The sequence below is a fragment of the Lactuca sativa genome, chromosome 8 (genome assembly GCF_002870075.4).
Source record: "Lactuca sativa cultivar Salinas chromosome 8, Lsat_Salinas_v11, whole genome shotgun sequence".
In the NCBI taxonomy this organism is placed as follows: domain Eukaryota; kingdom Viridiplantae; phylum Streptophyta; class Magnoliopsida; order Asterales; family Asteraceae; genus Lactuca; species Lactuca sativa.
Genome location: NC_056630.2, coordinates 167,271,779 through 167,286,845, shown reverse-complemented (window position 1 = coordinate 167,286,845; position 15,067 = coordinate 167,271,779). Strand labels below are relative to the sequence as shown.

Below are 15,067 nucleotides of genomic sequence, written 5' to 3'. Positions count from 1 at the left end.
GAGGTCCTAACATGCCCCTCTTCTGAAACCTAATGACCCCCCTTCTAAGGCGACACCTTTAGTAACACTTTTCTGATGGCTTTGCACGACCCGCATGTCACACCCCCAAAACCGATGAACGGCGGAAACGTTCTGGGGTGGAGGACGTCATTTATAGTATCACAACAATGAAAAGTAGTAAACAAGAAACAACATCATCCATTGCATTAATAGTATAATTTCATACAAGTGTGTTCTGTCAAGTTTTATAGACACCAAAAATTATATACATCAAAATGAAAGAGGAGACTTGAACGAGCTCCTTCTTCTCAATACCTGGCACCTGTACCTATCTACTGGCGACCTGAGAATACAAGTTATTTTGAAAGCAAGTATCATCTTTATAGTTGGTGAGATCATAAGTATATTAGAGTCTGTGTTTGTATGAAAGCATTTGTAAGATGTATTGTGTATGTTTGTAAAAGTTTTGTATTTGATTGAACTCTCCTAGAAAACCCTATGTTTTCTACTAAAAGTAGCCTTCTACCAAGGCATCTAGTATTTGTGTGTGTGTCACTTGTAAAAGTGTGTATTTTCCCAAATCCGACTATCATTAACCAAAAATATAGTTTTTGCATTTTTGTTTATTGTGTGAACGTCACAAAGTAAAAAGTAAAGGCAAAATGTTATAGCACTGCAATGTAGTAAATTGTAGCTACTGCTGTACTAACTACCTTAAACCTAATGTAAATTTTAAGGTGACATGTGATCGGCCTGTATCTTGCTACCAACTTAGCTGAAAGACGACAATGTAAGATGCCATGAAAATGACGTTTGGCACCCGTAGACTTGCTAGTCCCACTGTAGCGAGCATCAAGGTGTAGGATAGTCAATCCAGTATAGATCTATACGCAAACTCAATACTCTCTCCAATGAAGGAGATTTTGATACAAAAACAGTCATTGCAGGTAGTGCCATGCCCTGCTTAATGGCTCACATAAATGTGGTTAATGTATATGAAATGTGATTTGTGTGCTAGTTGTATTGTGTATTCTTCCTCTATCTAGCCTGTATGTTTGTTTCTCATCATAGTGTCTATTGTTTGTTTCTCGTCACTCTGTTTCATGTTTGATTCTCATCATAGTATGTATTGACTCATGTATGAACTGACTCATTATATGTTTCATTGTTCTAGTAATAGTATCTTCCTAAACTACCCCTATGGTAGCTTACTAGTAATGTATGAACATGTTTGTATACCCTTGTTACCCAAGGGCATGGAATTGAATGAAAGAAATAACCTTTTATATCTATATACATATACATAATATATAACTTGGATTCAAACGACCTTCGGCCAACTAACCTTGATACCCTAAGACCACAATCAAACAAGAACAGGAAGCAAGGTAGACTAGCAGTCCTAAGTCCTTTCAATCCTAGTTATATAACTATATTTATACATATACATAGAATATAAGTTTAAAAGAGTTTAAGTAAAAGTATTTGACAATTAAAGGAGTTTGTAAGATAGTTTGAGGTAAAACAGTTTGATAAATAGTTTGGAAAATAAGAAAACCATTTGCTTGGTAGTCATTAATCACATGTGATTGATATAATAACTATAATTGTTCAACTTGTATTCCCCCCCATAACACCATTTAAAAACATTTCAAAGGTTAATTTAGGGGTATGAACTGACATGTAGTGAGTGGTTATGATGACAATGTTGGATTAGTTGCTAAGTGCCAAGTGGTGACTTGAGTACACACGCGAATCCTATTTAGCATATATTGGCACATATATGAATATAATTAGTGTTATGAACAACTAATTAATGAATTGGGACCACCTTAGGGACTAGTAAACACTTATATTGAGGTGTTACAACCATATATGATTATATGAAGGGTTATAAGGCTATACAAGATAGTGTATGGCCAAAATACACACTATATGTGTGTGTGCGGCCAGGTGTGCTGCCAGCACGTGTGTGCGGCCATGTGTGCGGCCAGGTGTGCTTCTAGAAGACGTGTGCTGCCAGAAAACATGGTGTTCTTGGTGAAAGATGTTACCTTTCCGGATGATACTTGAGAGGATTTTCGGGTCCTTGCTTTGTAGAACTGTAAGAAATGATTAAAATGATCAAGGATAGTATATATAGGGGAGTGAGTGCGGCTGGAGGTGTGTGTGTGCGGCTGGCTGGCCGCATACTCTAGTGTGCCACTACAAGAAAAATACCCTTTAATGACGCGCAAACAATGACACTCGCAGATTTACAATACGCATTTTTGTGTGTCCATAAAAATAATGTTAGGTTTCCAAAAACTGAAGGATAGAGGTCACCCATTTTTGCGTGCCATTAAATTAGTGTCTAAAAAAAAGAAAAGAAAAACACGGAGGGCACCTAACGAAAAAAGGGCGTCTTCTAAGGGTTTCGTTTTATATTTTTTTAGGAAGGGCGCGTTCTCCATTTTTTTAATAGCCGGGAAATGAAATCCCAAAAAATTAAACACCCCGCCATTTATCTCCTTCTTCTCCAATGAACCCTAATAGAATTGTGATGCTATCAATCCTTTTGAAGTAGCCCGTCTTCCTCTACCTCTGCACTCTCTATCCCTTTTCATTTGGAAGCCCTAACCGCAACCACCACCATCGAACCCCATCATCTCTAAGAGTTCAGAGTGCATCTGATGAAATCGACAGTTGGATCGACTCCGTAATCGGCAACAACTACCGCTGCTTCTTTCGCTCGTACTCCGAACACCACCACCTTCTCTTTCTGGTTGTTGGCATCCATAAAAGCAACAACATGCTTGTCATCGCCGGATTTATTCTTTGCTCTACCCGGTTTCCCCTCGCATCACTCATTTTCTTTCTCCTGACCTTACTTGTTAATCGTCTCATCAGATCTCTGCTCTAGTGTCACTCTAAGATCAAGAAATTTCAAGCCCTAGTCTCCCTCTAAGACAGAGACGAAAAGAGAAGAAACATGAAGATGCTCGCATGCCTTTTTTTGGTCATCCTTCTACCTAGTTGTTGTTTCTTTCATCGGTCCTTCCGATTGGTCTTCTTCTTCATCACCATCTACTGAACGACTCATTGATTTTGGCGATTATGGCTTCGAATTCAGTTCCATCCAATTCTCCAACATATTTCTCATCTGTTCTCCATAAATCCCCCTTTACCACCATTACATCTGCAGCCACACTGCGAATGCTGAAGTTAGACTGATTCCCGATGTTCAGGTGAGATTATTTCCATTTACCTATATAAATCTCGATTGTGCTCTCTTTTCTCCTCTCCCATCCCAACATCGCCATATCAATATTGAATTGAAATCTTCTACAATTTCTTTTAGGGCTTTCTCTGTCTTGTATCTCTCTTAATCCTCTGGAACAGAGCTATCAAAATTCAGGATCTCCAAGTTTCAATCATGAATTTCATACAAAACTTGGAAGCTTTTGAAGATTTAGTCAAGTAATTTCTTGTTAATCCTTCACCCTCCATAGATAGCCAATGTTGTAATTTTAGTCGCATTTCTGCCTGCCTCTTCTTAAAATCTTGATAAAGTGAGTTAAATGGAGAAAAGAATTGTTAGGGTTTTAGACGAATCTTTACAAGGCACCCTGAGATTTTCTATCTTTCATTGAACTGTAAGACCGTTTATAAGGAATCTGATGCACGCTCTCGAGCAAGAAAATAGGTATGATACTAAACTCATGTATTCTTTCTCATTTTACCTTTTATAAATATGTGATGAGAAAATGTTGTATTGTTTAACAGGCTTACACATATGAGCTGGAAAACAAAATCTCATGATTGGAAGAAGAAAATGATAGAATCAGGAGGCAGAAGGTATGTATATCTGTTTCTCATAATCCTTTCTCTCTTTTTCTTGTTATCCAGTCTCTTCCTTACAGGAAATGTCTTAATGGGAATGTTACTTGTATGTAGTGTTACTGTGATAAGATCTGGAATTTATTTGTATATTTCTTAGTTAATGACCTCAACAACACTGAGTGGGACAGGTATTGACCAAATGGTATTTGCACAAGCAAATATCACAAGGGACAACACCAAGTTTGGAAATGGAGCAATTGTTGGGGAGGGGAATGTCTTTCAGGTCAGTGAATCTAGTCTTGTCTTGTTGTTGCATTATTATTATTGTAAGTGTTGTTGTATTATCATTATTATTAAAAAAAAATAAACTCCCCCTAAATGTATCAATTCATATTAAGGCTAATTTAATTTATTATTTAAAAAACAAAAATCAATTTATTTGCTTTACTGTTATTGTCCCTGATTGGGAACAATATATTAAAGCAATCTAGTGTTTGATGGTGCAGGGAAAGTATTTGATTTTATAATCTTTTTATGTACCCTAGCTTTGTTCACTAGTTATATCATATGGCAGGAAACATGTTGTTTTTGGTAAGGTAACAAAGGGAATGGAGACAATTAAGAAGATTGAGTTGTTGGGAACAAGTGATGGAAAACCTTCTGGTGTGGTAAAAATTGTGGATTGTGGCGAAGTTATTAAAGATAAGAAGAATAATGTGGTGGAACCCTTAAAAGGTATTGTTGTTGTTATTTATTAACCATGAATAACATTTATTTGATTATATAATTTATTGTTACATTTTCTTTATAGGTAAAAAGAAAAAAACTGTGAAGAAAGATACTTCTTCTGATGACAGTTCTGATAGGCGAGTAAAAAAATGTCGTCAATCAACTGTCAGGGAGAAATTGAGGAAACGAAGGAAGTCCTCACCATCTGATTCAGATTCCGACTCTTATTCTTCGGAGAGTGATTCTGATTCCGATTCGGAGTCCGAATCAGAAGCTGATTCCGATTCTTCAAGTTCATCTGCTGGTGGTAACAGGAGGAAGAAGAGATCAACAAAGAAAGAAGTCAAACAGTGTAAGAACAAACGAAAAGAAAAGAGACGGTTGTCTGGCAAAGGATCAAAAAGAAGGCCCAAATAGTTGCTTTTGATATATATCTATATATATATATATATATATATATATATATATATATATATATATATATATATATATATATATATATATATAACTTAAATCTCTTGTCATATAATATTGTATTTGTAACTTGTAAAAGTGGACTTACTTTAGGAGCTCTGGGAGTTCAAGTGAAACAGAAAGTGGAAGTAGCAGTTTTGATGATGGAAAAGCAAATTGACGTGTTGCAAAGGCCAAAAATAGACCTCCAAGTACTTCTGCTGTACTTTTTTCCCTTCTTTTTAAGGGCATATTGCAAGAAATAACAACATACTATACTCTTTCTACCAATATAGGCATTGTACTGTATTTTTACCCATAATAACAATATAGCAATGTTGGATTTTAATCTTGATAGCTTGTTTTTAGTAGAAACAAACGTATATTTTCTTTACAGATAGTATTATTATGTAGTACATAACTTAAAATGCTCGTATATATATGTAGAAAATGCAACATTGCCATTTTGGGTAAAAATAAAGTACATTGCTATTATTGTAGGTATAACTTATAAGTGTTATTATATGTAAAAAATAATAATCAAATACATTGCTATTATTGGTAAGGAGACGTACGTATGTAAGTAGGTTGCTGCTATGGGTAAAAAATAAAGTACAAAGCAAATTTCAGTTTCCTTACTCAACTGTTAGTGAGATAGATGCTTACAAATCTTGTTATGTAATATGTAGTGAGGAAAAGTTTACCAGATTTGTCATGAAAGGAACCTGAATCAAAGGTGGAAATTAAGGATCAAAATTCAAAGAAAACAACCTTAGAAGAGTAAGAACTTGTTAAAAATGGGGCTGTGAAGGAGAAGGAGAAGGAAAAAGAGCTTCAATCACTTACTACATAACCTACATTCTGAGTTGCATCACCAAGCATTCACCTCAGTACAGAATTCTAATGGTGGGACGTATATTGGGAGGGATTGCCACCTCTCTCCTCTTTTCAGCCTTTGAATCATGGCTTGTTGCTAAACACAACAAGGTGAGATATAATATTACATTTCTAAATACACCCTTTATATTGTGTATGGTTCTAATGCTCTTGTTTTGATGCATCTATAGAGAGGTTTTGAGCAACAATAGCTATCAATTACATTCTCCAAGGCAATATTTCTTGGAAATGGACTGGTTGCCGTTTTAGCTAGTTTATTTGGAAATCAATTAGTTGGTTCATTGGCCATGGGACCTGTTGCTCCATTTGATGCAACTTCAATCTTTCTTGCCATTGGAATGGCCATCATCATATCATCATGGACTGAAAATTATGGTGACTCATCAAAAAGCAAAGATCTAATGACCCAATTCAGGGGTGCTGCTGTTGCAATTGCATCAGGTCTCTCTCTCTCTCTCTCATACATATACAGGAGAAGCATGAAGAATCCAAAGTGGCAATCTTGTAATTATGCATACATATCATTCTGCCTTCTAAATTTTGACCTATTAGTTTCTTTTTTGTGTAAAAACAGATGAAAAGATAGCATTATTGGGTGCAATACAATCTTTATTTGAGGGTTCAATGTACACTTTTGTGTTTCTATGGACACCTGCTTTAAGTGCAAATGGTGAAGACATTCCACATGGTTTCATTTTTGCTACTTTCATGTTATCTTCCATGTTAGGAAGCTCTTTAGCTTCTCGGTTATTAGCACACACACTGACATACATTGAAATTGTGTTGTGTTGTGTGTGTGTATGTATATATATATATATATATATATATATATATATATATATATATAAATGTATAAAATCAAGATTCCCTTTCCACTCGGACAAAAATACTCTTCCGAATTGTTCCGAATTATTATGACCATTTTGCCCTCATAGGAATTTTGACATTAACATACATGCGCCACATTTCTTTTAGTGTAGATTTTGTCGAAGAGAAATGACAACAAAGAAGATAAGTATCTCTTGTTGTTTGTATATATACACTTTTTCTTCTTGTTTAATAACTTAAAAACTATATAAATGTGAAAATTGAAGGTTCACACACTGTTAAAAGGATTGGAAAATATAATTGCAAGTGCAGATATTCCAATGTTCGTCTGTGGTGACTTCAATTCAGTTCCAGGAAGGTATGTGCCATTTCTGCTACATTTGTTATGTGTGTTGTGTGGCCAACAAACATCTGTTTTCATTACTTTGGTGTATGTAATTATTGATCCACAGTAAGTCCATGGATTTACTATGTTTTTGGATTGTCCTATAGGTAGCATCTCAGCTTCTGATTAATTTGGTGTACTATTTTGGCAGGTTGATCTCCAGGGTCTGCTAGAAGTATTTGATATTGCAGTTAAGCATCTATCTAAGACTTCATAGCAAGGAATTGATGAATATAAGTTAGCAATGTTTTACTTGATTTGGACATGAACAAGACTCAAGCAAAAGCAAGACTCATACTTTGGCATGGCTAGAAGCTTTGGAGGAAACAACACTCAAGCAAAAGCAAACACACAGAGAGTTGTTAGCACATAGTAAGCTAGATAATACGATTGTATATAAATTCTACTTCTCTTGAGTTCATTTCTTTTATTACAATTACTCAATATTGGAATAATTATTTGTATTTGACATATTAGTGAAATGAATTATCTTTGTTATTTATGGTATTTTATTTTGTATTATGAAATTTTTAATGTATTATTTAATTTGAAAATTAGTAAATCAATAATATAATGTTTTTTTTAAAACATTTAAAATTATGATACGCAAAAATGTGTGTCATCTTCATTTATGACATGGCCTTTCTTGACAGGGGCTTTCTTGATACGCCTTGCGTGTCATTAACACGCGCATCGTAAGGTTATGACACGCGAATGTGTGTTGTCTTCCTTTATGACAGGGCCTTCCTTGATACGCATTGCGTGTCGTAAATGCGCGACGTAATTGTGCGTCGTAAATGAGCGTCGTAAATGAGCGTCGTAAATGCGCGTCATCTATAGACAACGCGCAAAACTCTTTATGACAGGGCCTTCCTTGACGCGCATTTGCGCGTCGTCTGAGCCTTTTATGACGCGCAATGAGCGTCGTAAAAGGCTGTTTTCTAGTAGTATGCGGCCACACACACCTGGTTTGGTGTGTTTGGCCCGTTTTTCCAATGCTACACCCAATTTAATCCATCCTCCGACACGTATCTCATTTATATTAAGCTTTAAGCACTCTTTTTTACCCAAAACTTAATTATAAAATAGCAAAACGAAGCTAACTTTAATAACAATGAAGAATGAAAGCTAGAAATTTGGGGTTGTTACATCATCCCCTCCTTAGAAGGAATTTCGTCCCGAAATTAGAATTTAAGCAAATAAGTAATTACAAGTAACTGAGTAAAAAGATGAGGCTATTTCAGTTTCATCTGATCCTCTCGTTTCCAAGTGAATTCTGGTCCTCGCTTGACCTCTCGGTCCATGATCTCTACAGGTTCTTCCACGAAGTTGAGGCTCTCGTTGATCTCGATCTCATCGAGTGGGATTACAAGAGTCTCGTCGGACAGACAATTTTTCAAGTTCGATACATGGTAGGTAGAATGTACGTTACTATGTTCGCTCGGTAGATTGAGTTTGTAAGCTACTGGGCCGATTCTGGCAAGAATCTCGAAAGGCCCAATGTACCTTGGATTTAGCTTTCCACGCTTTCCGAAGTGTATTAAGCCCTTCCAGGTTGAGACCTTCAATAAAACATGGTCGCGCACCTGGAATTCCAACGGTTTTCTACGTTTATCGGCGTAGCTTTTCTGTTGGTCTCTGGAGGCTTTCAATCGTTCACAGATCTGAACGATCTTCTCTGTCATTTCCCGTATGATCTCCGGACCGGTGAGAGTGCTTTCAGGATCATGTCCTTTAGCTAACTGGGTATCACCCACCTCAGCCCAGCACAGAGGGGATCTGCACTCGCGGCCATAGAGGGCCTCGAATGGAGCAACCTTTATGCTTGTGTGATAACTGTTGTTGTAGGAAAATTTTTCAAGAGGTAAATGAGTATCCCATGCCTTCCCAAAGTTGATCACACAGGCTCGCAACATATCCTCCAAGGTTTGAATAGTCCTCTCACTTTGTCCGTCTGTCTGCGGATGGTAGGATGTACTCATGTCCAGCCTAGTTCTTAAGGAACTCTGTAGCGACTGTCAGAACCTAGAAGTGAACCTACTATCTCTGTCCGAGATAATGGATATGGGAAGTCGTACTATCTCCCTAATGTAAGTTCTTGTGAGTTTCTCTATCTTGTCTGTTTCTTTGATAGGTAGGAAGTGTGCGGACTTGGTCAATCTGTCGACGATGACCCATATGGTATCAAGTCTACCCGTTGTCTTGGGCAACTTGGTAATGAAATCCATAGTGATCTGCTCTCACTTCCATTCTGGGATCTCAGGCTGTTGTAGGAGGCCTGAGGGTTTCTGGTACTCGACGTTGACCTTTGCGCAAGTAAGGCATTTACTCACGAAGGTAGCAATCTCTGATTTCATGTTAGGACACCAGTATAACTTTTTAAGATCCAGATACATCTTATCTGAACCTGGGTGGACGGAATAACGAGTGTTGTGCGCCTCGTTCATGACCAAGTCCCTGAAACCACCAAGTTTGGGGGCCAGATCCGGTCCACGAAATAATAAGTTCCGCCACCCTTAACCTCAAAGTTCTTATCCATCCCTCTCAGGGATTCACCCGCCACATTTTCGGGCTTCAAAGCGTCAAGCTGAGCTGCCTTAATTTGTGTGGACAAGTGTGAATGGATAGACATAGTCAATGATTTGACTCTACGACCAGAATATTCTTTCCGACTTAGGGCGTCAGCTACTATATTGGCCTTGCCGGGATGACAACGAATTTCGCATTCGAGTCACTGAGTAGCTTGACCCACCGTCGTTGTCTCATGTTGAGCTCCTTCTGGTCGAATATGTGTTGTAGGCTCTGGTGGTCTATAAAGATTGTGCTCTTTGTTCCGTACAAATAATGTCTCTAGATCTTCAGAGCAAATACAACTGCTCCTAGTTCAAGATCGTGGGTCGTGTAGTTGACCTCATGTGTCTTCAGCTGTCTCGAGGCATAGGCGATAACCTTACCTCGCAGCATCAGAACACATCCGAGTCCTTGATTCGATGCATCGCAATAGACAACGAAGTCTTCTATTCCTTCGGGAAGGGATAGTATTGGCACGGTACACAAGGCTCGTTTGAGCGTTTGGAACGCTCTCTCGTGCTTTTCCTCCCGTTCAAAGGATACGCCCTTGTGGGTAAGTGTTGTTAGAGGCTTCGCTATGTGGGAGAAGTTCTGAATAAACCTGCGATAGTAGCCAGCGAGGCCTAGAAATTGACGAATTTCTGTAGGCGTCTTCGGTGCTGACCAGCTCTCAATGGCTTTAATTTTGGAAGGGTCCACGTGTATTCCCTCTTCACTAACCACGTGCCCTAAGAATTCGACTCGGCGGATCCAAAATTCGCATTTTGAGAATTTTGCATAAAGCTTCTCTGTGCGCAGGGTTTCTAAGACTAATCGCAGATGTTGACTATGTTCCTCCTTACTTCGAGAGTAGATAAGTATGTCATCGATGAAGACGATGAGGAACTGATCCAAGTAAGGGCGACACACCCTATTCATTAAATCCATCAATACTGCAGGCACGTTTGTTAATCCGAACGGCATTAAGTCGATTTTTGGAAAGAAGTTCGCCCCTTGAAGTTGATTGAATAAATCGTCTATCCTTGGCAAAGGATAACGATTCTTAACGGTTAGCTTGTTGAGCTCCCTGTAGTCGATGCACATTCGAAACGATCCGTCTTTCTTCTTGACGAACAAGACTGGGGCTCCCCAGGGTGAGAAACTTGGTCTTATAAAGCCCTTACTGAGTAGTTCGTTAAGTTGATAAGATAGTTCTTGCATCTCTGCAGGTGCTAGACGATAAGGCGATTTGGCTACGGGGGTAGCCCCTGGAACTAAGTCGATTCTGAACTCGACTTGTCGTTGCGGAGGTAGTCCTGGTAGTTCTTCTGGAAAGAGGTTAGGAAAGTCGTGTACTACTGGAATGTTCTAAATAGATTTTGTTTCTTGGCTCACATCGACCACATGAGCAAGGAATGTGCGACATTCCTTTCGCAAGAATTTATGAGCTTGAATGCTCGAGATGATATGAAGGTTCGTGCCGGGTTTGTCGCCATAAACTACTAGGGTTTCACCAGACGAAAGATTAAGGTGGACAACCTTTTCATAACACATGATATCGGCATGCTGAAGACTCAACCAATCCATGACATTGATGACGTCGAAACTTTTAATTGAGACTGGCATGAGATCGATCGAGAATGAATGACTATCTAATGTTAAAGTACACCCTAAGTATATGCATCTAGTGCTCTCTGTCTTCCCATTAGCCATTTCTACTGTGAACGTTTCTTTGAGTGCCCGTGATTTTTGCTTAAGTAAAAGAGCAAATTTTTGATTCACGAAGCTTCTCTCCGATCCACTATCAAATAGAATGCATGCATAAGAGTTATCGAGGAGCAACGTACCAGTGACCACTGTGGGGTCGGCAATCGCCTCCTTATGGCCTATAGTCAGAACTCCTCCTACTCCACCGACATTTCCTACCTTGGGGCAGTTCCTTTTGTAATGACCCACATCGCCACAGTTGTAGCAAGCTTGGACCACTCCAGCGCCGGGGACTTGGGTGATTGGCCTCGCCGGAGCTTTGTAGAAACGGGCAGTGTGCCCCTTCCTGTTGCAGTTTACACGCTGCATTTCCCGACAGGCTCCCACATGGTGGTAATTACATTTGTTGCAGAGCAGCAAGCTTCCAGAATACTACTTTAATGGAATAGCAGCAGTGGCAGGTGTCGTAGCAGCATGAACTGCCACGATCTGTTGTTTCTTGATAGCCTTATTCTTTTTCTTGTCATCCCAAAATTTCTGCTTGGACTCTGCGGTTCTAGTTGGTTCTGAGATGGCTAGGGTGGTTGTTGATGCCGGGGTACGTACCCCGTGGTCAATTAGTTGCTGTGCCAATCGCTTGGCACTATCGAATGTAGTAGGGCGTGATGACAAAAAATTTGCTTGTATGGTGGCACCAGTCCCCATATAAACCTTTCGACCTTCTTTCCCTCTGTATGAATCATATTGGAATAGAGGGCCACCAGTTCACACAACCTGGCGGTATATGCGACAATGTCGGAGCCCTTCATGGTTAGGCGCCAAAGTTCTTCCTCCAGCTTTTGAATCTCGCCCCCCGAGCAGTACTCCTCACTCATGAGGTCTTTCAAAGTATCCCAGCCCATATCATTTGCCACAAGGAGAGATAGGGACTTAACATGGCCATTCCACCATGCTAGGGATTTTGTTTCAAAGGTGCAAGCTGCGAAATTCACCTTGCTCCCTTCTGGACACGAGCAGATTGCGAAAACCGATTCGGTTTTCTCAAACCATTGCGAGAGTACAATGACTCCGCCAGTTCCTTTAAAGGACAATGGATTGCAGTTCGTGAAATCCTTGTAGGAGCACTCTTTTGAGTGCACAGGGGTTTCAACCTGTATAGTTGGAATAGGAGTCCCTCCTTCAGTGGAACTTGAGGAATGATATTCAGCCATGGCTGTTGCCACAGCTGCAGCTACAGTAGCATTGCGGGCTGCTGTATCAAATTGAGGAATAGGTGGTAGTGGAGGACTTTTTCTTGGTGATTTGCGTGGAGTCATCTTTTAACTGAAATTTTAGAAAGGTACAAATATTGATAAGAATTTGAAAGGAAAATTGATGAGAATGACACACGGACTAACTCTCAATAGCCCAACAGCATAATTGAATGAATAGGATTGAATGAAGACGAAAGCAATTTGAATAATAATTTCCATTAGATTAGACATCTTTCAAAGATACTGTAATTACAGATGTAATAAGTTTGGGAAAAATGACCTAGAAGTAGGTCTTACATCAACCAAGATGGAAAATTTTGACAGAACCATGACCTAATCAAGACCTAACAGGTCTAAGATTTACAAGGATAGGAAATTAGCCTAAAGTTTTTACATAACTATGTTGTATCCAAAAGAAAAGTTAATAAGATTCTATCGGCGACGAGAACTGCTAGAGTGAGTCCTCGAATCCAACAGAAGTCGCTCGATGTCCCTTAAATGCCGATCCGATCTTGCTTGCTGAGCTCGAAGTCCCCTGACTTCAGCTCGGGTTTTAGCAAGCTCCCTATGAAGCATTGCATTGCTGACCTGAGCTCTTTCCTGAGAAGACTCTAGTTGGCGAATCTGGATAGTGTTAACACCAGTGTTGGCATCAATTTCCAAGATTCGATTGATAGATGATTGCCCCAATATCGTGTTCTGAGACATCCTACTAACTATCATGGGTAAGACTCTTTCAGCAGAACCTCCATCAGTGAGGTTGTAGAAACTTCTGTCTCCATTGTAGGGAATAGGTATACCTTGTTCATGGCTCCAGGTATTCAAGTTTGTTGCCCACAGAGGTGTGGGTCCTTGAAATGCGGGTCGGGGGTTGTTATTCAGAGCCTGACCTACTTGAGGTAGGTTGTTGACTTCAGGCTCTAAGTTAGAACCATCAGAAAAGCCTTCAACTTCATGATCATCCAAAGGAATTGGGTGATCATCTTCTGGTTCATCTTCTAGCCATCCTGCATTGTCGTTGTTGGGGAAGTACGGATCTCCGGGGATATGGAATCCAGCCATTTAATCTATGCGAGAAGAGGGATAAAGAAATAAGTAATAGACAAACTAACTAGATAATTTATTATATGATCCTTATCAGTTACTCCAATACTTGTTTAGTGCATACCAGCTATATGTACTCATGACAGGATAGCCCTTCGAATAAATGAATCCTAACTTTAAGCCCACAATCAAACAATAATAGGAAGTAAAGCAAGGGTTCACAGATTCTAAGGCTATGATGTCCTAGGCAAATATACCCGTAATGTATCCACTAAGGAACTATTTGCATACTAATAAAGACCTTTAATTCTCAGATAAGTGATTATTGTAACACAAAATACTCCTATAGTATTTTAAGTTTAATGTTTTTTTCTACAGTTCTTGTTGTAGTAGTGTTGGTAAGTTTTTAGACTTGTTGCAACCTCACAACCACACTTAGGCACATGCTAGTCACTCCTCAGATAATGTAGTTGATCAGGCTACATCTTCCTAGGGTTGACCATATGTCTCTAAGTCTACTTGTGCTGTCCAACAATCGTAATACTTTTGTTTTGTCCTAGTGACACTGATTTTAGTATGAATGCAGGTATGTATACTTGGGTAAATATTTTATTATTTAAAAGTATAGACTCTTTATCAGAGTATTTTAAATCCCGCTTGTGTTTATAGTTTATATATCTTTTATGGGTTGATACACTCAATTCATTATAAACAATGCTCTGATACCAATCTGTCACACCCCCAAAACCGATGAACGGCGGAAACGTTCTGGGGTGGAGGACGTCATGTACAGTATCACAACAATGCAAAGTAGTAAACAAGCAACAACATCATCCATTGCATTAATAGTATAATTTCATACAGGTGTGTTCTGTCAAGTTTTATAGACACCAAAAATTGTATACATCAAAATGAAAGAGGAGTCTTGAACGAGCTCCTTATTCTCAATGCCTGGCACCAAAAATTATATACATCAAAAGTATATTGGTGTCTGTGTTTGTATCAAAGCATTTGTATGATGTTTTGTAAGATGTAATGTGTATGTTTTTAAATGTTTTGTATTTGATTGAACTCTCCTAGAAAACCCTATGTTTTCTACTAAAAGTAGCCTTCTTCCAAGGCATCTAGTATTTGTGTGTGTGTCACTTGGAAAAGTGTGTATTTTCCCAAATCCGACTATCATTAACCAAAAATATAGTTTTTGCATTATTGTTTATTGTGTGAACATCACAAAGTAAAAAGTAAAGGGAAAATGTTATAGCACTGCAATGTAGTAAATTGTAGCTACTGTTGTACTAACTACCTTAAACCTAATGTAAATTTTAAGGTGACATGTGATCGGCCTTTATCTTGCTACCGACTTAGCTGAAAGACGACAATGTAAGATGCCGTGAAAATG

General features: G+C 38.8%; 1 protein-coding gene across 1 annotated transcript; it reads left to right on the top strand.

Annotated features, from left to right (window-relative positions):
- Window positions 1-6,188: 6,188 nt before the first annotated feature.
- On the top strand, window positions 6,189-7,225 carry LOC128127873 (uncharacterized). The gene is made up of 4 exons (XM_052766595.1): window positions 6,189-6,342; window positions 6,476-6,699; window positions 6,996-7,087; window positions 7,222-7,225. The coding sequence occupies exons 1-4, from the start codon at window positions 6,189-6,191 to the stop codon at window positions 7,223-7,225; spliced, it is 474 nt and encodes a 157-aa protein (XP_052622555.1).
- Window positions 7,226-15,067: the final 7,842 nt, after the last annotated feature.

Coding starts and splice junctions, on each gene's coding strand:
- LOC128127873 (XM_052766595.1), top strand. CDS start 6,189: ATGGGACCTGTTGCTCCATTTGATGCAACTTCAATCTTTCTTGCCATT. Junction 6,343..6,475: donor TGCTGTTGCAATTGCATCAG/GTCTCTCTCTCT, acceptor GTGTAAAAACAG/ATGAAAAGATAGCATTATTG. Junction 6,700..6,995: donor TTGTGTTGTGTTGTGTGTGT/GTATGTATATAT, acceptor TGAAAATTGAAG/GTTCACACACTGTTAAAAGG.